We start from the raw sequence: 24,456 nt of genomic DNA, 5'->3' as shown, positions 1-24,456 counted from the left end.
CTACGTTTCTCCACACTTTTTTGACACGTTTCATCTTCCACATAATTCATCCGATTCACTCCATTCCACTTTTCACGTATTCCAAATATTCACGCGACGAGCGCTTGTATTTTGCTCGTTCCGAAAATTTTCCGATTCCGCAAAATTCCCAAAATTCCGACAAATTTTTCCCCATTCATTCTTAATGGCACATTCGACATTTCACATTTACGTCGTTCCAATTTGAAATTCACATCATTCAGCACATTCTAATCACATTCGGAAGGATTCTCGACATTCCCAAAATTCCCAAATTCGAAAATTTCACGTTTTCACGTTAAAAATTCCGACAAATTTTCACAAAATTTCGTTTTTCACCTCTAACTTCTACATTTTTCAACCGATTCAACTCGTTCCAACTTTCAACTGTTCATCTTTTGCCTACCTATTCCACAACGTCCCACTTACCAAAAACTTCACATCTTTTATTTTGAAATTCAACCAAAATTCTCTAAAATTTCGTTTTTCTACTCTAATTTCTACATTTTTCAACCGATTCAACCCATTCCAACTTTCAACTGTTCATTATTTTTCTACTGATTCCACAACTTCCCACTTACCAAAAGCTTCACATCTTTTATTTTGAAATTCACACCCAATTCCTTTTCCCTTCTCATTTCTACATTTTTCAACCGATTCAACCCATTCCAACTTTCAACTGTTCATCATTTTTCTACCTATTCCACAACTTCCCACTTACCAAAAACTTCACATCTTTTATTTTGAAATTCACACCCAATTCTCCAATATTTCCGTTTCTCCTTCTCATTTCTACATTTTTCAACCGATTCAACCCATTCCAACTTTCAACTGTTCATCATTTTTCTACCTATTCCACAACTTCCCACTTACCAAAAACTTCACATCTTTTATTTTGAAATTCACACCCAATTCCTTTTTCCCTTCTCATTTCTACATTTTTCAACAGATTCAACCCATTCCAAATTTATTCACTTAATTCACCTTATTCTTCCCACATTCACTCCCATTCACCCCCACTTCCACTATGCTTACACAATTCAACCCTTGACCCCCAATTCCAGTGTGGCGGCCATCTTGGATGACCCTGAAGTGCCACCAATGAACCCAGAATGAACCGGAAGTGCCCCAAATCAAACCGAAAGTGACCCCAAATAGACCGGAAGTGACCTCAGGTAAACCGGAAGTGACCCCAAATCAAACCGGAAGTGACCCCAAATGTACCGGAAGTGACCTTTTTAGACCGGAAATGACCCCTAATAAACCGGAAGTGACCTCAGACGAACCGGAAGTGACCCAAATTAAACCGGAAGTGACCCAAATAAACCGGAAGTGACCCCAAATAGACCGGAAGTGACCCCAAATAGACCGGAAGTGACCTCTGGTAAACCGGAAGTGACCCCAAATCAAACCGGAAGTGACCACAAATGAACCGGAAGTGACCTTTTTAGACCGGAAGTGACCCCAAATAAACCAGAAGTGACCTCAGCTAAACCGGAAGTGACCTGTTTTAAACCGGAAGTGACCCAAATAAACCGGAAGTGACCCAAATTAGACCGGAAATGACCCGAATCAAACCGGAAGTGACCTTATTTCAACACTAAGTGCCCCAAATAGCTACAATTGCTAACTTTTTCGTTTTTTGTCCGATTTAACCCGTTTCAACATTTTTACCCCAAAAGTGAACCTCTTGAGGCCGTTTTTTGTTTTTTTTCCAAATTTAGAAAGATTTTGGCGCAATTGCTTTTTTTATTTTCCCATTCATTCTCTATGGGGATTCAACATTTGCTCTAACTTCTATATTTTTCAACTGATTCAACCCGTTCCAACTTTCAACTGTACATCTTTTGCCTGCCTATTCCACAACTTCCCACTTACCAAAAATTCCAAATTCGAAATTCAACCAAATTCTCCAAAATTTCGTTTTTCTACTCTAATTTCTACATTTTTCAACCGATTCAACCCATTCCAACTTTCAGCTGTTCATCTTCTGCCTACCTATTCCACAACTTCCCACTTACCAAATATTCCAAACTTTCAATTTTGAAATTCACCACAAATTCTCCAAATATTCTACATTTCTCAAGTAATTCAACACGTTTCAACATCGTTCGGCAGCATTCCCCGAAAAAGTTATTCATACATTTCGCCTTCACACGCAATTTCTCCAGAAATTGCAAAATTCTAGTTATTATTATATTTTATTCTCCTCACTTTTTTGTCCCGCTTCTTCTTTCACAAAATTCACCCGATTCACTCCATTCCACTTTTCACGTATTCCAAATATTCAGGAAAGGGTGGCTTGTATTTTTCTCATTCCGAACATTTTCCGATTCCGCAAAATTCCCCAAATTCCGACAAATTTTTCCCCATTCATTCTTAATGGCACATTCGACATTTCACGTTTACGTCGTTCCAATTTGAAATTCACATCATTCAGCACATTCTAATCACATTCGGAAGGATTCTCGACATTCCCAAAATTCCCAAATTCAAAAATTTCACGTTTTCACGTTAAAAAGTCCGACAAATTTTCACAAAATTTCGTTTTTCAGCTCTAACTTCTACATTTTTCAACCGATTCAACTCGTTCCAACTTTCAACTGTTCATCTTTTGCCTACCTATTCCACAACGTCCCACTTCCCAAAAACTTCACATCTTTTATTTTGAAATTCAACCAAAATTCTCTAAAATTTCGTTTTTCCACTCTAATTTCTACATTTTTCAACCAATTCAACCCATTCCAACTTTCAACTGTTCATTATTTTTCTACCGATTCCACAACTTCCCACTTACCAAAAGCTTCACATCTTTTATTTTGAAATTCACACCCAATTCCTTTTCCCTTCTCATTTCTACATTTTTCAACCGATTCAACCCATTCCAACTTTCAACTGTTCATCATTTTTCTACCTATTCCACAACTTCCCACTAACCAAAAACTTCACATCTTTTATTTTGAAATTCACACCCAATTTCCTTTTCCCTTCTCATTTCTACATTTTTCAACCGATTCAACCCATTCCAACTTTCAACTGTTCATCATTTTTCTACCTATTCCACAACTTCCCACTTACCAAAAACTTCACATCTTTTATTTTGAAATTCAACCAAAATTCTCTCAAATTCCGTTTTTGTACTCTAATTTCTACATTTTTCAACCGATTCAACCCATTCCAACTTTCTACTGTTCATCATTTTTCTACCTATTCCACAACTTCCCAAATACTTCACATCTTTTATTTTGAAATTCACACCCAATTCCTTTTTCCCTTCTCATTTCTACATTTTTCAACCGATTCAACCCATTCCAACTTTCAACTGTTCATCATTTTTCTACCTATTCCACAACTTCCCACTTACCAAAAACTTCACATCTTTTATTTTGAAATTCACACCCAATTCCCTTTTCCCTTCTCATTTCTACATTTTTCAACCGATTCAACCCATTCCAACTTTCAACTGTTCATCATTTTTCTACCTATTCCACAACTTCCCACTTACCAAAAACTTCACATCTTTTATTTTGAAATTCACACTCAATTCCCTTTTCCCTTCTCATTTCCACATTTTTCAACCGATTCAACCCATTCCAACTTTCAACTGTTCATCATTTTTCTACCTATTCCACAACTTCCCACTTACCAAAAACTTCACATCTTTTATTTTGAAATTCACACCCAATTCCCTTTTCCCTTCTCATTTCTACATTTTTCAACCGATTCAACCCATTCCAACTTTCAACTGTTCATCATTTTTCTACCTATTCCACAACTTCCCACTTACCAAAACTTCACATCTTTTATTTTGAAATTCACACCCAATTCCCTTTTCCCTTCTCATTTCTACATTTTTCAACCGATTCAACCCATTCCAACTTTCAACTGTTCATCATTTTTCTACCTATTCCACAACTTCCCACTTACCAAAAACTTCACATCTTTTATTTTGAAATTCACACTCAATTCCCTTTTCCCTTCTCATTTCTACATTTTTCAACCGATTCAACCCATTCCAACTTTCAACCGTTCATCATTTTTCTACCTATTCCACAACTTCCCACTTACCAAAAACTTCACATCTTTTATTTTGAAATTCACACCCAATTCCCTTTTCCCTTCTCATTTCTACATTTTTCAACCGATTCAACCCATTCCAACGTTCAACTGTTCATCATTTTTCTACCTATTCCACAACTTCCCACTTACCAAAAACTTCACATCTTTTATTTTGAAATTCACACCCAATTCCCTTTTCCCTTCTCATTTCTACATTTTTCAACCGATTCAACCCATTCCAACTTTCAACTGTTCATCATTTTTCGACCTATTCCACAACTTCCCAAAACCTTCACATCTTTTATTTTGAAATTCACACCCAATTCCTTTTTCCCTTCTCATTTCTACATTTCTCAACCGATTCAACCCATTCCAACTTTCAACTGTTCATCATTTTTCTACCTATTCCACAACTTCCCACTTACCAAAAACTTCACATCTTTTATTTTGAAATTCACACTCAATTCCCTTTTCCCTTCTCATTTCCACATTTTTCAACCGATTCAACCCATTCCAACTTTCAACTGTTCATCATTTTTCTACCTATTCCACAACTTCCCACTTACCAAAAACTTCACATCTTTTATTTTGAAATTCACACCCAATTCCCTTTTCCCTTCTCATTTCTACATTTTTCAACCGATTCAACCCATTCCAACTTTCAACTGTTCATCATTTTTCTACCTATTCCACAACTTCCCACTTACCAAAAACTTCACATCTTTTATTTTGAAATTCACACCCAATTCCCTTTTCCCTTCTCATTTCTACATTTTTCAACCGATTCAACCCATTCCAACTTTCAACTGCTCATCATTTTTCGACCTATTCCACAACTTCCCAAAATCTTCACATCTTTTATTTTGAAATTCACACCCAATTCCTTTTTCCCTTCTCATTTCTACATTTTTCAACCGATTCAACCCATTCCAACTTTCAACTGTTCATCATTTTTCTACCTATTCCACAACTTACCAAAAACTTCACATCTTTTATTTTGAAATTCACACTCAATTCCCTTTTCCCTTCTCATTTCCACATTTTTCAACCGATTCAACCCATTCCAACTTTCAACTGTTCATCATTTTTCTACCTATTCCACAACTTCCCACTTACCAAAAACTTCACATCTTTTATTTTGAAATTCACACCCAATTCCCTTTTCCCTTCTCATTTCTACATTTTTCAACCGATTCAACCCATTCCAACTTTCAACTGTTCATCATTTTTCTACCTATTCCACAACTTCCCACTTACCAAAAACTTCACATCTTTTATTTTGAAATTCACACCCAATTCCCTTTTCCCTTCTCATTTCTACATTTTTCAACCGATTCAACCCATTCCAACTTTCAACTGCTCATCATTTTTCGACCTATTCCACAACTTCCCAAAAACTTCACATCTTTTATTTTGAAATTCACCACAAATTCTCCAAATATTCTACATTTCTCAAGTAATTCAACACGTTTCAACATCGTTCGGCAGCATTCCCCGAAAAAGTTATTCATACATTTCGCCTTCACACGCAATTTCTCCAGAAATTGCAAAATTCTAGTTACAGCTTCATTTTGTGATTTCTTTCAATTAAACTTTGACGGAAATCTCTCTCAGATGACAATAGTGACATGATAATGCAAAACACAGATACCTGCAACATCTCAGATTGCAAATTACAGTGGAGCCTCGGTTTTCGAACACAATCCGTTCCAGAAGGCTGTTCGAGACGTGAATCGTTTGAATTCCGAATCATATTTTCCCATTACAAATAATGGAAAAACAATAATTCGTTCAAAGCAAAAAAAAAAAAAAAAAAACCCGCCTTTTTTAAGCATTTTTTCATTTGCGAATTTTTGTCCAATCGCGCAACTGCAGCGCACCGCCGAACGCCCAACCGTAGCGCGTCGCCGACCGCGCAACTGCACCGCGCTGATTGCATTATTGTGACACAGCCGTCGCTGAATTTTAGAAAATATTGTTAAAGTCTTAATGTACTTTCCAAAATTTAAGTGGACCTCAGTAGACCTCTTAATTTGGTCCGATCGCGCAACCGCAGCACGCCGGGCGCTCACTGTCGCATTGCTTGAAGAGCGTCTATGTGTTTTAGGATGGCTTTACTGCTCTCACTTGCTTCCTTTGGAGGCATGATTAGAGTTGATGCAATCCTCAGAGTAACGAGAACGTAATAACGAACGGAGTCAGCTGGTGCGGGTCCTCTCGGCTCATTTCGCGAGGTTCGACAACCGAATTTCGTCCGACAAGAAATCTCGAATTTTTTGTTCGAATACCGATTTGTTCGAGAACCGGGACGTTCGAAAACCGAGGCTCCACTGTATTGGGTTCTTGCTCATATAAACCTTTACAAATAAAAGCGTGTTCAAAACCTTTATACCTTCCTTTCCATTTCGTTTGCAACAAGCTTGCGGCCAATAATATTTTCCTCAATTTTTTTTTGCTCAATCCTACCTTCATTGTGTCACCGCAACCACAACTTGACGATTTGTGTTTTTTTGCGGAGAGGAGCTGTTGAATGTGAGTGAGTGAATGACCTTATGTTAATAAAAGTTCTTTTGCTCTTGAACAGTTTGTCCACAACGAAAAAGCTTCTGTCCACCTATCGACTTTTAAAAAATATATATATATTTAAAGTACTCCTATTTATTCGACTGACGTATTCGACTGTGTATATTATGTCTGTAGAGGAAGTAGTACCAGGAGCATAAGAATGTAAAATGGATGTGATTGTGACTTTGGTTTGCATTTTCCAGAATAAGCCCGTGCGTCTTTTTATCCCCGCATTATTTGTCCTCGGGTTGTCACCACTTTGTCTGGACGCAACTAGAAACCGTGCGTCACGCCTCGTACCCCCCCCCCCCCCCCCCCCGCCTCCTGAACTTTTATTCTGAAAGCAGCACCTTAGAACGGATACCGGAAGTGAACCCGTGCTACAGGAAACGGTCGCGACAGATCGGCAGCGACTCTCAGTAAGTTTCTTTTTTTTTTATCGCATGTTAAGTACAACGTCATTATTCAATTGTTGCATGATAATTAATATTCTGCGCCATATTCAAGGTCACACGAAACACAAATAATCAATCATGATATTGTGTTCTCCGTCTCTATATATGTTCTCTGTGTTGACACAAATTCAGTGGTCGATTTAGGTTTGAGAAATGTCAACAATGCAGATGATGCCCCTTCTATGTCTTGTCTGAAACCATCGATCGCCAGTTTTGCTCGCTCACTCTCACTAATTTTGGGGCGATGGAAGGAAGTTGTTTATTTTTTATCGAGGGTCTTTCTCTTCCGTAATATTGATTGTCTATGACCCCTCCCTAAGCGTTAAGGATGGCTGGATGGGTACATGGTTGTGTGTTTGTATTTAATCATCACGTGAGTGCAAGCGAGTGAGCATGTTGGAGGAAGAGGTCGCAACATGTCCCATTTCCTGCAGACCTCCCATGACAAAAATGGGTGGCCCTGACTGTTGGTTTTGGATAAATGTAGTGGCATGGTTTTTGAAACAAAATGAAGTCTTTGCTCGACTGAGAATGCACAAAATGAGCCTGACAAACGCGACGTCTCGTTGTGCGCCCGGTTTGTACAGAAGACTTTTTCTACAATTAGGCTGTTTATTAGCAACTCAACTACAGTGATTGGAGAAATTACCTTTAAATCAGTGGTTCTTAACCTGGGTTCGGTGAGTCGGTCTCAGGGGTTCGGCAGAGCCTCCGCTGTGGCGGTCCGAACACACCTGATTTATCGTGTAAATTTGTGATGACTCTTATCTGAACTGGTCTAGCAAAGGCAACAGCAGAAGTCACACCGATTTGCAGGTGTGTATTTTGTTGTGAATTCATGCATTGTGTTGGTTTTGTTCTTAGAACAAGGTGATGTTCATGCACGGATAATTTTGTGCACCAGTAAAAAAACATCAGTCTTAAATTTGAATTAATAAATGTTTTTCACAAAAGAGGGGTTCGGTGAATGTGCATATGAAACTGATGGGGTTCGGTACCTCCAACAAGGTTAAGAACCACTGCTTTAGATCATAATAATGTAACATCTGAAAATGTTGAATACTGATTGGTATTATTATCGGGTCTTTTTTCATCTAATGCGCAAAATTTAACTAATTTATTGTCCTAAGATTTGGGGTGCGCATTATAGATGGGTACAATTTTTTTTTTTTTATCCGGATATCATACGGAGGCCGCCATTACAGATGCGCTTTCTTCTCTGCTGTTCACTTCAAACACGCTCCATACGAACTAGGGATGTACCGAAAATTCGGCCACCGAAAATCTTCGGCCGAAAATGACCCAAAAGTGCATTTTCGGTTTTTGGCCGAAAGACCTAAATCACCGAAACAACACGGCCGAAACTTGTGATGACGTGAGCAAACAGCGCAGCCAGCACGTGGCAAAACGGGATAAGAGCCAGCATGTTATAATATAATATAATATAATATAATATAATATAATATAATATAAATCCATAAATGCTGTGGTTCTAATAACTGACATAATCATTTCTTTCGGTGTTTCGGTTTTCGGCCTTGGTTTCCTCATTTTTGGTTTTCGGTTTTGGCCAAGAATTTTTATTTCGGTGCATCCCTAATACGAACACAATGCTCTCGTATCAGACACTTGCTCGATCACCTGCTCGTTTGGTGTCACAATGTACCCTCCACAAATCCGGAACATTTCTTCGCTATTGAGTTTGCTAGCGCATGCAGAATAACATCCGGTTGTTCCCAAAAATGATCTTTCTTCTGAAATAATTTTACGTTTACGGACTTAAGTGGGAGTCAAAATTTGGGTCAATTTATACATGGGTACAGGCTTTTTTCCAGCATCAACATGCCATTTTTAGGGTGCGTATTATACATGGGGGTGCATTATACATAGAAAAAAACGGTAGTTACAATGTTGAGTTTTCGACAGAATCTCACAGGAAATAGTTCTCACCCTCCAAACCTGTTTATATGAAAAGTGTTGACTAATAAAAGTTGGAATTTCTCATTTTGCCTTGTGACTGGATGAGGCTGTTCGTCTCCAGTCGGGTAAGACAAAAACAAATTCAGCATTTTGTTTGTTGTTCTGGGATTTTCATTTGGGAAACGGGGGACTTGATTTTGTCGAGCAAAAAACTGAAAAGTGCCGAAGGCTGACAAACAAGTGGGCAGGGCACTCTTGTGATGAGAGAAAACAGACTTGACTGAGAATTTGTGCCTCGATCATTTTTGGGGACCAAAATCTCTAAATTCAAAAGCTTCTAACAGCAGTTGGAGTGAAGCAGTGCACGCTCTGAGACTAATTCCAAACACACCCATGATGAGGGAAAGGGTTCCAGCTCCTTATTTCTTGGTCTCATTTTTATCTAATAAATCTCCCCCAAAATCCTAACTTGTACTTTTAACCCCCCCAAATAAGGTGTCAACATGTTGTAAGAGAGAAGACTGTGTTTGTTAGGGATCTTCTGATATCACAGCATCTTCATCACTCTCGTGCCAAGAAGATCTCGCTAATAGCTTTTCAATCAAGACTACAACATATGTCTCGCTGACCATGCTGCCCTTCTGCGTTTTGCGTGTGTGATCTTGTGCACCTTGGTTTTGTGGAGCGACGGGTCTGGGCAGTGTTCCCGTGTTCATGTGTAGCCTCTGGAGTAAAGTAAACACAGCGGCTCTTTTCTCATCCCGCCCGTCAGCAGGCGCTCCCTCGGCCTATGCCGGAGACCACACACCCAGACCACACATGCGCGCACACACACGCGCGCGCGCACACACGCACACACATATGCATACGCACGCACGCACGCACACACACACACACACACACACACAAACACACACACACATTTCCACATATACACACACACACACACACACTGGTACTTCCGCACGCTGTCTACTGTGCATGTGCGCAGTGCCTCGAGTTTCTTGAGTCATTTTCCCCCCAAATTATATTCTTGCACTGTATATTCTTTTAATAATTTTAGTAATTGACTGTTTATTTCATTACTTTGCTTTTAAATTCTTCTGCCCCACCCCTTTACTTTTAAATGTTTTCCATTCTTTTGCCTGCATGTTGTCGTTTTTAACAACCTTATGTCTAAAATGTATTCAACGTAAATAACGCAGCATTGCTTCATCTTTGCCGTCATTTAAGCTGCTAATAATTTGAGGAAGAAAAATGTCTCGGGCATAAGCCACTTTGCGTGGTCGTTTTCGTCCAAGTTTACGGCGAGTGCTCGTTGAGGGCAGGTTTATTTATTCTGAGCTTTGAGGTTTACATTCTTTCTCCCCCTGCTCTCGGCAGCGCCGTTCCTTGCTTCTCACTTTCCTTTCTGCTGTCTTACAAATAACTCTTGCAGAGCATACTTTGCATTGTTTGGAAGCTGGGGGGCCTTTTTTTTTTTATCGGTCAGTTTTGGGATGGCTTTAGTTTCGGGGGCTTTTCAGAAATAACAGTGCAAAATTGACCAACTAAAACTATCCAGTCATTATTTTAAATACTGAAATGTATTTTCCAGCCTGAAAGCACGATTAGATACCCAGTGCAGCAATATTGCATGGTTTCTTTGAAAGTGTTACTTTTGGCTTTACGATCTTCGTGCCATTGCGTGTTTGCTTTTTCAGGTTTGGATCCGCCTGGCGCACTTGGCCAAGAGCAGCATGTCCCGTGTCCGTCCGCCCCCGCTCGTCACGGGCATCTCGCCCAAGGAGGGTCCGGCCTGGACCAAAGTTACCATCCGTGGAGAAAACCTGGGCACGGGCTCAGCTGATCTCATCGGTAATGTCCTCAGCCCACATGATGGCAGCCTCGCATTTGACCTTTGCTTTCTCCTGCTTCAATTCAGGTCTGTCCATATGTGGACATAACTGCCTGCTGACGGCGGAGTGGATGTCAGCCAGCAAGATAGTGTGCCGCGTGGGCCCGGCAAAAGATGACAAGGGCGAAATCATCGTCACCACCAAGTCTGGAGGCCTCGGGACGTCCACCGTGTCGTTCAAACTGCTCAAACCGGAGAGGATCGGTAAGACAATCACTCGCAAGATGGCAGCCATCGCCATCCTGAATTTTGCTCAGTCATTGTTTCACCCTCCACTGTGGAGATAAATGACATATTTTAAGAAAGCCTGCCCACTTCTAATTTGGTCAGAAATAATCAAAATATGAATAGTGGATGTATCAGTTGTACCACGGGTTTGTTTATTGCAAGAAAAATCCAGAGTAACCCTGGCGCCTCACTGTCCAATTTTGGTGGTGCTGTTAAGATAATCGTCTTGTTGCACCGGCAGGTATTCTGGATCAGTCGGCCGTGTGGGTGGATGAACTCAACTACTACGACATGAGGACGGACCGCAACAAAGGCATCTCCCCTCTATCCCTCCGACCCAACAATCCACTGGGCATCGACATCGACAAGTACGGAACACGTAACAGAATTCCATTGCCGTGAACGCGTCAAGTTCTGTACATCTGGCCTTGTTTACATCATGAGACAAACAAGCTCTCTACATATGCAGCTTTGGAAAGACGTGGTGGTGGCCACTGACCACGAAAATATAATTGTTCAGTGTAAATCGGTTTTCAATCAAAGCTTCAGGACTTGTGCTGCTTTCTGGTCATCATGCAGGTAGAAGGCAAGTTTGAGATACAAATCATTGGTTGATGAAATAGTTGTCATTTGGACCTATTTTTCTGAGCTGACTTGTGTTTAGTGTGCAAGCATGCTTGTGCTTGTCTGTGCGTTCTCGGGTGCTGCCTCTCGAGTTTGGATAGGATTTGGCTCATTAGTTGAGATCAAGCTTGCCTAATGAAGCACGGGTTCCTCTCGGGTTCCTCTCAAGCAGCTCACATTTGGCTTCCCACGCCAAACTGGAGGACTTTTTTTTGTGTGTGTTGGCTACGCACTGACCCCTGCTTACACAATAACACAAAATCTGACAGTAGAACAGCGCCACAGGTACTTAATAAAATGAATTGCATTCAGCATCAATGCAACATGCATAGGAGGCATCTGCGAAAGGGTTTCATTCTTATAACACACGTGACTCCAAAATATTGAAATGTTTCCCTGATTTAATTTTTTGTTTTGTTTTTTGCCATAGAGGAAAGTTCCCCCTGAAAGACCTTGAGATGACATTTCCTGGGATGAGTGGTGACTTCACCAGTGAGAACTTCTCTGCGACCTGGTATCTTATCGAAAACCACGCAGGCTCGAGGTATGATGATTCTGTTTGAAATGATTCAAACGTTAAAACCTGAATTTTTATTTTTGCTGGTTAACGAAAGCCATGCTTTTGTTTCTTAGTTTTGAACATTTGAAGATGGCTGCCAGCAATCTGAAGAAGCAAGCCAACAAGAAGAACGAGGGGAGTCTGGCCTACGTTAAAGGAGGACTCAGTACCTTCTTTGAGGCTCAGGACGCACTGGCAGGTGAGAACCGTGAAGACTCCTTGATGTAAAGTTGGATGGCGCTCAGTGGCTCGCCATTTAGACCCTGCATACTTTCAAAGCGTGAACCTTTCCTTTACTGCTCTCAAAGACTTCTTGTGTTTATGCCACAGCGACCTTCAATAGACACGCAGAGGCTGCTTATCCTTCTCGTAGATTTTTTTCCTCTTCTGACCCGAGTGGCAACTTTTGTGGGTCTTTTAGTTTTTACGTGGCCAGTAACCAGGCAGCCATGGGCGCCCTGTACAAATGGTGTAAACGGAGCTTCGGCTTGTCATTTGTGCATTTTGATTGTTTACTCTTTTATTCCACTCAAACCACTCTGTTACTTCCTGGGGCTATTTATAAGCACACTTTCTATCTTTGTCATTATTATTATTGCTTTCCGTATATTTATGGCCCATCTGGGAGAACGGCAATGTTTTCATAGTGTCCAAATAAACAGAGGGGCACAGCACAATGTGAGAGAGAATATTAGGATTGCTCAAGATGATAACGGAGCCAATATGAGCAATTGGAACAATGCGCTGAGCGTGCCAACTTTGTGCCCGCTGCCTAGAAGGGAAACGTACAGTTGGCCCGGCTTGTGGGGGGAGTGTCAACACGTCACAGTCCCACCTGATGCAAAGCCACCCTCGAGAACTTATTCAATTTTGTATTGGCTGAACATATTTTACGTTCTGCTATGATGCTTTCAACTCAGCAGCTGACTTCAACCGAAGTGGCTCCCTTTAAATGTAGTGCAGAGATGAATCTTTTTTTTTTTTCATGATTATTATGATCATTGTTTGGTCCTGGCTAAATGTTTTGGTTGGTGCCTGTAGGACGTATTCTGAAATGTCGAGTGGAAGGTTTTGGACTCGATTTCGCCCGGAGGCCGCACCTCTGAGACAGAGCTACTCTGGCTGAGAGTCTGCCAAGCTTTGTTGTGAGTGAAATGTTGAAATTAGAGGTTTTGCATTGTTGTGTCAAAAGGAAGTGTTCGAGCGATGCAGGAAACAGAACCGCTCGTGTGTTCCAAAAAAGCCCATTCCCAGGACCGGTTCCCCCGAGCCCCCGGCCCCGACAGGAGTCAAAACATCTCCAGCTTTAGAAAGCGGCCGGGCCACGCTGTATTTTTATTCCGATTCATTTTTGTCCTTCAATAGTTGCAGGAAGGGAAGCTGCGGCTCTTCCTCAAGTCGTGGCGGAGCGAGTTATCCGGAGCTTGACCCGATGTTTAGCTTGGATGGAACGTCATCGGCCCTTCAGTGTCTCACACGCATGCGTGTGACACGCAGCTGGCAACAGGGCAAAAGGGGACAGTCAAGATGTCAAGCGGCGCACACGCTCGCTTTGTCTTCTTGTGCGTCCCAAAGTCTTGCTTAAAACAGCCATGCGAGAGGTGCAAGAAAGACAGAAACCTCCATGCTGAAAAAAAAAAGGCTTTTTGTGAAATACTCGAATGTCTGCACCTTCTGTGCGTCCAAATGAGCCCTTATATTTATTTGGAAAGCTCTGCCCCGTCCGTCTGTTCGTCCATCCGTCTTTTTGCTCTCCCCTCGCTCTGCTGCCTCCAAGCTTTGCTAACGGTTGGAGGGAAGCACGAGAGGGAATGATTGGACTGTCCCCCCCCCCCCCCATCTTTGTATCTTTCATCCTCATTTTGGAAAAGTCTCCTTGTTGCATATTTGAATGGCTCGACAAGTATGTGGAAGGTCCGCTTCCCGACTCTCCTCCCCTTTGTCAATAAACCGGCCGTGCGGCTCTCAGCGCCCGGCGGCCCACGACTGCACACCATTTATTTATTCACCGGGTTAGCCGCGCCGCTTGCTCGCTCTCTCGCTTTCGCTGTTTGATCCCCTACTCACTCCTTTTCAAATTCATGAAAATACGTCGCTCTCTCTAAATCATTTAAGCCGTCAGAGAATTTTGATTTTTGTCTTCTTCTTTGCTTCCAATTGTGTTTCTCCAAATGCTATCTCTCCCATGCAACATTTGTAACAAAGTCAAGTCCATAAATCGAGTTTAATCTTCCTGAAATTGATTTTTCTTTTCATATATTTGTGACTGGGATTTCCTTCCCCTTTCAAAAGTTTTTTATTCATTATCGTTGTGCTTTAAAAACTCTCTTCTTTCTTTTTTTGTGTTCCAGCTATCCACCAGAGGCAGGATTCTGATGGTACTGAACGAGTGGAGGGATCAATGACCCACCGGCTGGAAGTCATCCTCAACAGTAGACCTTTTTTTTTTTTTGTCTCAGCCTTTCATTTTTTTCACATGTTGTGTTGTACTTTACATGCAAAGTCTTTTCTTTCTTGCTGTCTCTCTCGTTCACAGGTGCAAGTGAAACGGCGGACACGCTTTTCCAGGAGGTTTTGGGGCGGAAAGACAAAGCGGACTCCACGCGCAATGCACTCAACGTCCTGCAGCGTTTCAAGTTTCTTTTTAACCTGCCGCTTAATATCGAGCGCAACATCCAAAAGGTATGCCTTTGATTTCTTTGATGAGTGGAGAACATAAACGTCTCTGTAATTGATGCGGCTGGCTCCAATGTTGGGTTCAGCTGAGTTCACTCCCAACGTTTTGTTACAGGGAGACTACGACGTGGTAATAAATGACTACGAGAAAGCCAAATCTCTCTTTGGCAATACAGAAGTCGCGGTTTTTAAAAAGGGTAAATGGCAATCCCCCTCGTTTGTATGCTTCCAGAAAAGCTGCAATGAATAATCATCTTTCTCCTTTTGCTCGAAAGTGTATGCGGAGGTCGAGATGAGGATCAGGGCACTCAGGAGCCTGCTTCTGGAAAAACTGCTTCAGACTCCCTCAACGCTACATGATCAGAAGAGATACATCAGGTCTTGCGCTTTTGAATCTATTTCCATCATGGTAATATCAAATCTATCCAGGTAGGTCCTCAAATGATGCTTTTCCTCATCGTTGGATGTTTTCCAACGCGAAACCGCAGAACAGTGCAGCGGCATTTTGCCATTTTGCTCAAGTCCCCTTCGTGTGGCGAGCCGGAGATGCGTGTGTTGATGCTAGCTAATGAGAAACAAGTGTGCGGATTCGTTATATGACGACAGCAGCAGGAGGAGCCGGGCCGCAGACCAGAGGATGAATCATGTCGGGAACCGCAGGTTGCCGAGGGAAATTAATTGCTGACAGAAGGTCCAGCAAAGACTGCTGGGGATGGATGGAGGGATGGGATTGGGTGGATTTTTGCTTTGCATGGGCTGCCCGGTCCCTGTCCCCCATAAAGAGTGGGGTCCACTGTGTTGTTGGTCAGAAACCAGTAGGTTTTCCAAAGATAACAAACGTATGCAAAAACCTCAAAGGGAGTGAAGCGAATGCCACAGAGCGCAAGATGAATCAATGTGCCTGTTTTGTCTCCTTGTGAAGGTACCTATCTGACCTGCACGCTCCAGGTGACCCAGCGTGGCAGTGCATCTACGCTCAGCACAAATGGATCCTGCAGCTCATGCAAGACTGCAGGGACGAGTTTATCGGAGGTCAGCGAGGTAAGCAACGCACATTCAAAACAAAACAAACATTTGAGCATTTCCTGTGAAATATCTAGAGAGTCGGAAGTTAGAGGAAGCCAGCTGCCTGTGACGTGGCGTCCTCGGTGCGCATTCCCTACTCCGTCGTCACCCTCCTCTACCCGTCCGTCCCTGCGACTCGAGGCCCGCATATTTATTTTTGCTTGAATGTCTGAATTAGATAAAGCGAGCGGATTTGGGTTTCAGGGCTTGGCCTATCTAGTGCAATTTCTCGTACAGCATCGTACAGGAGATGGATTGAAACAATTAGCGGCAACTAAAACAGGCAGCACAAAAATGTCCAGCATGAATCATGATTCACCAAGCACACACGTGTATACACTTCCACTCCACATCAGGCATTGAAGGCAAAATTACAAGTGGGTGGCTGTGCCACTCAGGCTAGTTGCAATATAAACACAACTATACCCCCACCCCCCGTGGTCTTTCCTGCTCACCTCTTGGTCCAAAGCCACACCTCTTGAAATCTTGGCAAATCCCTTCGGCCAGGCAACCTTCAAGCAGTTGCCATTGGGGAAACCGCATCCACTGCATGCCTCCGCCTCTCACTTCCCCGAACTCACCATTATCTGGCAAAAGCAAATCGCCTTGACTTTGGCTTCTCCTTCCTCCTTTCTGCTCATCACGTGTTCTGGTTTTGTTCACATGCTGGCATCGATGTTCTGATAACTGTTTTAAGTCGGGGCGAGATAGCCGTTGAAGTTGCTTCCGTATGTGGGAATCTCAACGCCCCCGATCTGACTGCGGCTGATTCAAGTCCAGTTCTCCGATTTCCTCAACGGCGCTTCTTCTGCCAACGTCAATACAATTTGCAGGGAAATTAGTTCATAGGAAAATAAGTTTGTCAGCGAATAATTGGAGGGACTGCGGTGTTCTCAATTTGACAAGGAGACATGAGGTTGCGATTAGGCTCAATCAGTGCGCGACTTTACAAGGGTGCCGATTAACACCTCTTTGATTGCTGCCTCCAACGGCTCCATTGGAACTCGACCGTGTAACAAACTACGCTTCAAATGCAGCGTTGGCTCACAAAAAATAGAAGAATGTACCTCCCGAAGCATAATAAGACTCCGAGGAAGGTTAAGAGTCGCTTGTATTTTTTATTTTTTGGTCCCTTCACTGTCCCTCTTTGTCTGTCTTTTCGACGCCTCTCCGCCAACAGCTGGAACAACAGCAGCTCTCATTCCTCTAATGAGAGAAAACATTGGAGTCAAAACAACATTTTACATATCTTGTGATGTCTGAAATATGAGCGACACAGCGAGACTTTGTTTATGTGAAGCACTGTGCGTCGCCTTGTCTGAGAAACACAAATAGCCTCAATCCTAGTTATCATTTTAGGAATACAAAATGAACAAACACAACACTGCTCGTTGGGCATCTTTTTTCGTCCATCTTATTGCCAGTGAATCTTTTCTAGTTGTTGATTCAGTGTCTATTTGGAAGTTAGCACTGCAAGCCAGCTGCAGGACTTGCTGAGGTCCACATGATGTGGTGAAAACGCAGCTCCATGTTGCCATCTGCTGGATTTCTGCTCTCAGATGAGCTGAAAAAGAGCTGCCGCGCCGTGTGTGTCAACCTGCCGCACCCCAGCCCGGCTCACACCGAGCTTCCCGCCCTGTTTCTGAAACAACAGGTCGTCTTGTTAACTGCGGGCCGGGCAAGGGCTGGCTCGGAACAAAAATAAAGATAGGTACAACCACTGAGGCGGGACTGTTTAGTGTGAAAGCCCTCTGAGATTATGGAGGAATGTGGAAATATGAAAATGAGTGTTTGATATTGGTATGTGTTCCTTTGAGTTCACAATTCTGCTACCGCCCCCACTCCTCATTTTCCTGTACATTTCAGTCTGTGCCGGAGTTCTGGATCTGAATGGGGATAGTCGTCCGTCTGCTCTCGGCAGGCTGGGCCACGCATCGTCATTGAAGAGAGGCGCTAGCCTGCAGATGACACGACCGAGCAGTAAGTAGCGCGCACCTGACACGTTCGGCGCAAGCACTTCTTTGTGTGCATGTACATGTTTTGGTTGCAGCAGGGGCTAGATTTGAGCCCATAATAATCCTGTGAATATTCGGGAGAGCTTTGCAGCTTCACTTGGGTTGCCGCAACTCTTCAAAGTTCTGAACGGGTTGATTCACAAACGACTCGCGTATCCACCCTTTTCAGATTGGCGCTTTGAAAGCCCTCAGCAGGTGCAGTTTGTGGAAAAGCTTTCGGATGCGATGATCGGCCAGCTGCCCAACTTCTGGAAGCTTTGGATCTCTTACGTCAATGGCAGTCTTTTTAGTGAGGTAAGAAAGGCATCACGGTGAGACGTTCCGTCTCCAGATAGCAGAGCTTCCTTTTTTGTCTCCCCCATCGCTTCTGCAGACTGGAGAGAAATCCGGACAAGTGGAAAAATCCAAGAAGAATGCGCGACAGAGGCAAAATGACTTTAAAGTACGGCATGTCTTCTGAAGTGGCATTCAAGTGACTTTGGAATCCAAGTCCTCTTGACTGTTTGTGTGCGTGCGTGCGTGTATGTGTGTGTAGAAAATGATTGAGGAGGTGACCAATCGCTTGGTGAAGCTCGTCCGCGGGGCCCTCCTTCCCACGACGCTGCCGCCAGCGGAGCAGAGTCTTTATGGAGGTTGGGAGAACAAGACAGAACTTCCTGGGATCTGGCTCACGCAAATCATTCACACTGTCAGGTCAACAGACAAATAGGAATTCACTCTTTCTTCAAGTCAGCTCTGCTCCATAATTTGATGGCTGCTTCTCTTGCAGGGGTTGTTACGAAGCTTTGTCCGCTCTGGAGATCCCAAATGACCTGCTCCAGGTGATCCAGGATCTGCTGCTGGACTTGCGCGTTCACTGCCTCATGGTGACACTGCTGCACACCGCAGATGGTGAGGGAGGAATCCCTCACAGATTTTCTTTTGCCCACATTTTACTGCCTGCCTTTCCTCTGAACAGGATTTTGGTTGGATGCTTTTGGACGATGGCTGTGAAAGCACTCCACTTCCTCGATTTAAAACGCAAGCTAAACATCAACAATCTAGTGCTAACACAACAACCTTCACCTACAACTTTAAAAAGAATAATAATAGCGGACGTTTTATGGGACTAAAGCTCAGTTTCACTTGTGGTGGAGCTGGTTAATTTGAGAAGAGTTACTTGCTTTCACTTGTCTGCCGTTTGACTTCAGTCAACTTGCTTGAGAGTTTTTTTTCCTGTTATCACATTGTGGTTTTATTTAAGCCACGCCAATTCTGTTGCGAAGGCCTTCTACGTGCGAGAAATGCCCTGTAATTAGCCTCAGCCAGAATCAGCTGAGATCTGCTGGGATTGGCTCCAGCGAGCCGTCTACAAAATAGAGGCGCACGGCATTTTGACGATGCACCTTTTTACATTTTTTGTATGAACCGTTCAGCTTTCAGACATGGCCATCCACAAACAAACAAATGAAGCCTCGACAACATTTCAAGATGGCTCAAAGAATGAGCGTGTTGTCAGATTCTCCGTATTGTCCTCGGGCAATCTCTAATTGGAATCTGCTTGCGTGCTTTTCAGATGTCAGGAACCTCGCCGAGAAGGAAGACTGGCTGGTAGATAACGAAGGCCTGACTAAGCTGGTGAGGACGCACGTGGCTTGTTTCATTCCTGAAGCTGTTAGCAGACATTTCTCTTTTTTTGTCTTCATCCATTTCCGTGTCTTTCATCGATGGTCTGGCCAGCCTTCTCAGTTTGAGCAGTGTGTGGTCCACATGCTGCAGTCACTCAAAGAGCCTCTGGAGATCAAGCCAGGAGAGATCAACGTAAGAAATATGAAATATACTTTTGCATCCACTGACTCGGCCACGGACGGACTGACTGACTTTTGACTTTTTTTTTGGTTCGTGTTTTTTCAAAGCGCAGCGACTTTGACTTCCTTTTCAGAATCCTGCAATTGAACTTTTCAACCTTTCCTTTGCAAAACATTACCGTCAATCTACGGCTGCAAAGTGGCTGCACAGGCTTTTAGACAATACCAAAGGCTACTCATCAGAGGTTTTTCGGAGTTACAATACATCAAACAATTTAGCCCAAAGCGGCAAGGCTACAATCACAACTATGGCGTCATCGTTTGATTGAAGTGGTCAACCCAGTTACACATATTCAACGCAAACAAATCTCATACAGATGCCAATCAAGTAGCAAATATGCGCAATATGATCTTTTCTTTATGCGCCGTATTTCTGCAGATACTCCAGCTGGACCAAGTTCAAGACCAAGCCACAGACCTCTGTGTGAGCATCATGAAGGTGAGTTTGTTTTTGTCTCAAAACACTCAATGGGATGTGTTTTTTGTTGAGGTGCGCGTAATAGCTTGTGATGCTTATCTGTCAGCCCGCTTATGTGTGTAGCAGCCCAGTTGTGTGTTTCTCCCAACATGCCTGACCAGAATGCCCGTGTTAGGTTTTCATCAGCTGCCTGGAACAGCTCAGCAAAAACACAGATGGAGAAGTGCCAACATCTCAGTAAGTGCTGCCACATTGTGGTGGGCCTCCGTGAACACGTGTTAAGATTGTTGTACTAAGTTCATTTTGTAAACATGTCAGGTAATGCAACCTAAAGTATTTTGTTTGAGATAAAAGAACCAGTGAAGTGACATGTTAAGATTCTCTCTCTCTCTCTGTTGTAGCGTTGCCATGGATCTGTCCTCTCCAGATCGCTTTCACAACACGCAGGAGTGCCCCAGTCCAACATCTGTAAGCATCCTCTTTTCCATCATGTTTTCTTTGAAACTCGACATGTCATGTGACTGACGGCAACAGTCGACCCGAATCATTGCAACCGCAAAATGTTATCAACTTATGTGGACGAGAAGCAAATACATCCTCCTTTCCTGTAAGCCGTCAAATATGTTCATCGGGGGAGGGGCGGGGGGGGGGGGGGGGCATTTGCTGCATACAGTGCTTCTGGTAAAGGTGCAGATGGGGGTTTTCCCTTGCCCAAAGATGACTCCACTCCACTCACCTAAGTTACACATTTGCATCATGTGTAGGCGTCTCCTCCCCAACAAGATTTTGCATTGAAGAAGATTCAAATTAAATACATTAAGATTAAAAAAACAAACATTCGTAATTGGCCTTTGAACTGTTGCTTTGGAGCAGAAAATGTGAATGCAACAGAGTGTCTCTTCCATTCCATAATGGTTGATGCGTGTGCTGCTGCTGTCTTTGCAGGAACAACGCTTGCTGATCATCCTCAGTAACTGCCACTACCTGGAGAGACACACCTTCCTCAACCTGGCCGATCACTTTGACAAGCACTGCTTGACGGGCTCGGACAAGATCACACGGGTCAGTGGAAAGTTGCGCCGTCTCACATTGCTGTCATCTGAACGGTCAATGAGTCAGCCGCTCTTTGCTGCGGCTCGGGCTGTCCTCGAAGTGCACGTTGGGATGTTTCTGTGAAGTGCCGCCGAGATGCGATCCGCTCGGCTTTATTGTACCGCATCAGAAGCCCATCGCAGACACGATGACTCATGTTTGAGTCACAAAGCAAAAGTTCAGTGTAACTTTTTGGTAAAAGTTCTTTCTGTGAAAGGTCAATTTCCATTTTGTGAGGCTAGCAGAGGATTGATTTGGACTGAGTGCCGCTTTTGCTGTTGTCCACCCGCCAGGTGAGCGTGGCAGCTGTTCGGGAACTGGACGAAAAACTCTTTGAGGCTTACGTGGAGAGGAGAGCCGACCCCATTGCAGGCTCCCTGGAGCCGGGTATCTACGCCGGCTACTTTGACTGGAGAGACTGCCCCACTCCCACAGGTACTTTGACACCCAACCCCTGCCAGGGAAGGAAGCGCTCGTCACGCACGGCGCAGGAATTCCCCCAAAACCCAGCTTGGCGACCCACTTTGAAGCCCGTACACTAAAGAGCTCGTAGGAGGAGCATTGCGCTTGCTCGTGTCATGCGGCCTGAAGGCCTTATTCTGAGATTGTTCGGGAGCTCACACTGCACGGTCTTGGCCTGAGAAAACACAGATGAACCCTGTTTGCATAGATGTGGTTTGCCTTAGCACGGAAATGCGTGCTTTCGTACGTGAGAGAGAGAGAGACGACATCTTTTCAAATGATGATGAAAGTGAAGTTGAACCTTGTTCTGCTTTGGTCTGACGAGTGTGTGCAGGCTGGATGTGAAAGAGGAACATTTTGGAATAGTGGACCGCACTTGTAGGATATGCTACTTTCGCTTGTTGCACACCCTTGTGAGAGTTGATCGGCACCATCCAGTCGAAAAACAAACGGGGCTAATTCTCAAGATCAGCACGGTTGCCTTCCGCCCAAAGTCAGCTCAACTCATCATCTGACCCCAAACTGAATCAACGGATGGATGGACCTACAATTTGTTTGGATTTAGAAAAATAGTTCCCTGCCTGTTGGCAATATTTGGAAGCAACAGTTTCTCTTACTCTGCGGTCCAAAATGTGCAATGCAATAAACCGCAGTTAATGTTTTCAAACCGAAAGGAGCATTGATTGACAATTGACAAAACTCTCCGTTTAAGAGAAAAAAAACAATTTAGGATGCAGTGTGTCCTTCTTCTTCAGGAGTGAGAAGCTACTTAAAAGAAGCGCTGGTCAACATCATCGCCGTTCATGCTGAGGTATGATGCCCAGTTGCATTTTTTCTTTTGCTGACGCCTTTCTAAATAGTTTCATCCGTCCGCCAGGTCTTTACCATCTCCAAGGACTTGGTCGCTTGTGTCTTGTCCAAAATCCTTGCAACGGTTGCGGACGAGATGTGTCGCCTTATGCAGTGCGTGTCAAACTTCAGCAAAAACGGCGCCCTGCAGGTATTGCCATCGCACACTTGCTCCAAGCGCAAGCTCCCGACTGCTGCCGGCGGCGAAATGTGTCAGATGGCTCGCTGACTAACATTTGCACCTTCGACCTCCATTTTTAGGCTCGACTTGAACTTTGCGCCCTGAGAGAGGCCGTCGCCACGTACCTGAATGCCGAGAGCAAGTAAGTGCGATGCGCGTGCACGCACCCATGCATGAACGCACACATGCGGGCCGCCACAGACAGGAACTCACTTTGCTCGGTTCTTGAGACTGCGTGTGTTTCGGACGCACACACATCTTAACAGTCATGTGTGGCTCGCTACGATCCGTATTTATGTTCCTCGGTGGCTTGAGAGAAAGGAAGTGAAAGCAATCTGCTTCTGCTGTGCGCATTGGCTCGCTCGTTGAAATGATTTGTTGCCGTGGCAACCCTATATCACTCAACAGCCGTGCTCGACTTTGCTCCTTCTTGATGCCCGAGCTTCTCTTGTGTTGTCAATGACATTTTGCTGGCATTCCGTTCAGTTGGAGGCTATTTTTAGATGATTGCGCCAATCAAACTTTCATCTTTAATTGACAGCTTAACTACACAGAGCTCCACAATGCGGATGGAAAGTGGCCCTAAACGTACACATTTAAGAAGGCTGGCTTCAAAACAAGCCCGATTTGTGAAAAAAATTGGAACCATCCAAAAAGTTGGGTCAAACTTATTTTGAACCAAGCCTATTTATGGCCGTACACACACACACACACACACACACACACACACACACGCAGAGTGTCTATTTGTTGCTGTGACTAACTTTGAGTCTTTTTTTTTTCTCAGTGGCAGCTTCCACATGGCTTTGGAGGCCCTTCCTCCGTTATATAGCGCATCAGATAAAAAGTGAGTGTCCCTGTGCCGCGCACGTTCTGCTCAGATGTTCTTCCAGACTTGTAATGGACCGCGTGCGTGTCTTGTGCCAGGTTGCTGGAAGAACTCTTGAATATGTTTAAGAGCAGCATGCGCCTGCAGCTCACCTGCTTTCAGCCCGCCTACGTCCAGCCTGTCAAGAGATAAACTCCAGCCGTTCTTGTGCACGACCGCAACTTGTGTGTCACTTTCATTTTCCACATCAAAAACAAACTGGAGCCCAAATGTTCAAATAAAGTTTTGCTCCAAAAGCCAAAAAGGTTCAAGAAGCACAATCCTTCTGAACTCATGTTTGTCAGTGGATCACCATGTGGAGCTTTGACTTATTCTCGTTCAGTGCGTTTTCAGTTAATGGCACCAATATACGTTTCCTACCTTTTCAACGTACTCGTAGCGTTTTATGACAGACGTTGTCAATGCCTACAGTTGAACCACCAGGCGCACGGGAAGAGTTGAAAGACACATTTTTGTTGACGGTTGCATTCAAACAAAGGGTGTAGCCGTTCATCTGCACCCTCCACTTCCTTCGAGCCGTCTGGCGTCTCGAGGGCTTGCTCACGCAAGCACTGGCGGGGTGTGGTCCGCCGGGGCTGTTACAAAAAGCAAACATTTTTGGGCTTTTGCGCTCTCTGTGAGGCACACTCAGGCTTCA

At 43.7% G+C, this 24,456-nt stretch overlaps 1 protein-coding gene and 1 long non-coding RNA gene across 3 annotated transcripts in view; one reads left to right on the top strand and one right to left on the bottom strand.

Moving 5' to 3' along the window:
- Window positions 1-6,743, bottom strand: part of LOC133167153 (uncharacterized) — a 52,286-nt gene extending 45,543 nt beyond the window's left edge. Inside the window, exon 1 of the long non-coding RNA XR_009717919.1 lies at window positions 6,544-6,743. This is a non-coding gene — a long non-coding RNA (uncharacterized LOC133167153). The remainder of the gene's footprint in view (window positions 1-6,543) is intronic.
- A 255-nt stretch (window positions 6,744-6,998) lies between these two features.
- exoc2 (exocyst complex component 2) lies at window positions 6,999-24,063 on the top strand. 2 transcript variants are annotated; one of them, XM_061297563.1, is made up of 28 exons: window positions 6,999-7,061; window positions 10,721-10,874; window positions 10,942-11,118; window positions 11,384-11,510; window positions 12,197-12,310; window positions 12,400-12,524; window positions 14,677-14,757; window positions 14,862-15,007; window positions 15,117-15,198; window positions 15,277-15,379; window positions 15,924-16,042; window positions 17,933-18,046; window positions 18,251-18,375; window positions 18,455-18,523; window positions 18,617-18,774; window positions 18,851-18,972; window positions 19,637-19,698; window positions 19,801-19,881; window positions 20,308-20,367; window positions 20,522-20,583; window positions 20,748-20,814; window positions 21,292-21,408; window positions 21,732-21,873; window positions 22,656-22,711; window positions 22,778-22,900; window positions 23,011-23,072; window positions 23,718-23,777; window positions 23,858-24,063. In XM_061297563.1, the coding sequence occupies exons 2-28, from the start codon at window positions 10,757-10,759 to the stop codon at window positions 23,949-23,951; spliced, it is 2,766 nt and encodes a 921-aa protein (XP_061153547.1). In that variant the 5' UTR covers window positions 6,999-7,061; window positions 10,721-10,756; the 3' UTR covers window positions 23,952-24,063. The 2 variants fall into 2 exon arrangements, with proteins under 2 accessions (XP_061153547.1, XP_061153546.1); XM_061297562.1 differs by having other exon boundaries at window positions 22,638-22,711.
- Window positions 24,064-24,456: the final 393 nt, after the last annotated feature.

Source organism: Syngnathus typhle, linkage group LG14 (assembly GCF_033458585.1).
Source record: "Syngnathus typhle isolate RoL2023-S1 ecotype Sweden linkage group LG14, RoL_Styp_1.0, whole genome shotgun sequence".
In the NCBI taxonomy this organism is placed as follows: domain Eukaryota; kingdom Metazoa; phylum Chordata; class Actinopteri; order Syngnathiformes; family Syngnathidae; genus Syngnathus; species Syngnathus typhle.
This window is presented reverse-complemented; position numbering and strand designations above follow the sequence as displayed.

Bases quoted from the DNA above. Each gene is read 5' to 3' on its own strand.
- exoc2 (XM_061297562.1), top strand. From the start codon at position 10,757: ATGTCCCGTGTCCGTCCGCCCCCGCTCGTCACGGGCATCTCGCCCAAG. The intron at 18,047-18,250 runs GTAAGTAGCGCG...CACCCTTTTCAG, and splicing joins GCAGATGACACGACCGAGCA to ATTGGCGCTTTGAAAGCCCT. The intron at 21,874-22,637 runs GTACTTTGACAC...TTTAGGATGCAG, and splicing joins AGACTGCCCCACTCCCACAG to TGTGTCCTTCTTCTTCAGGA.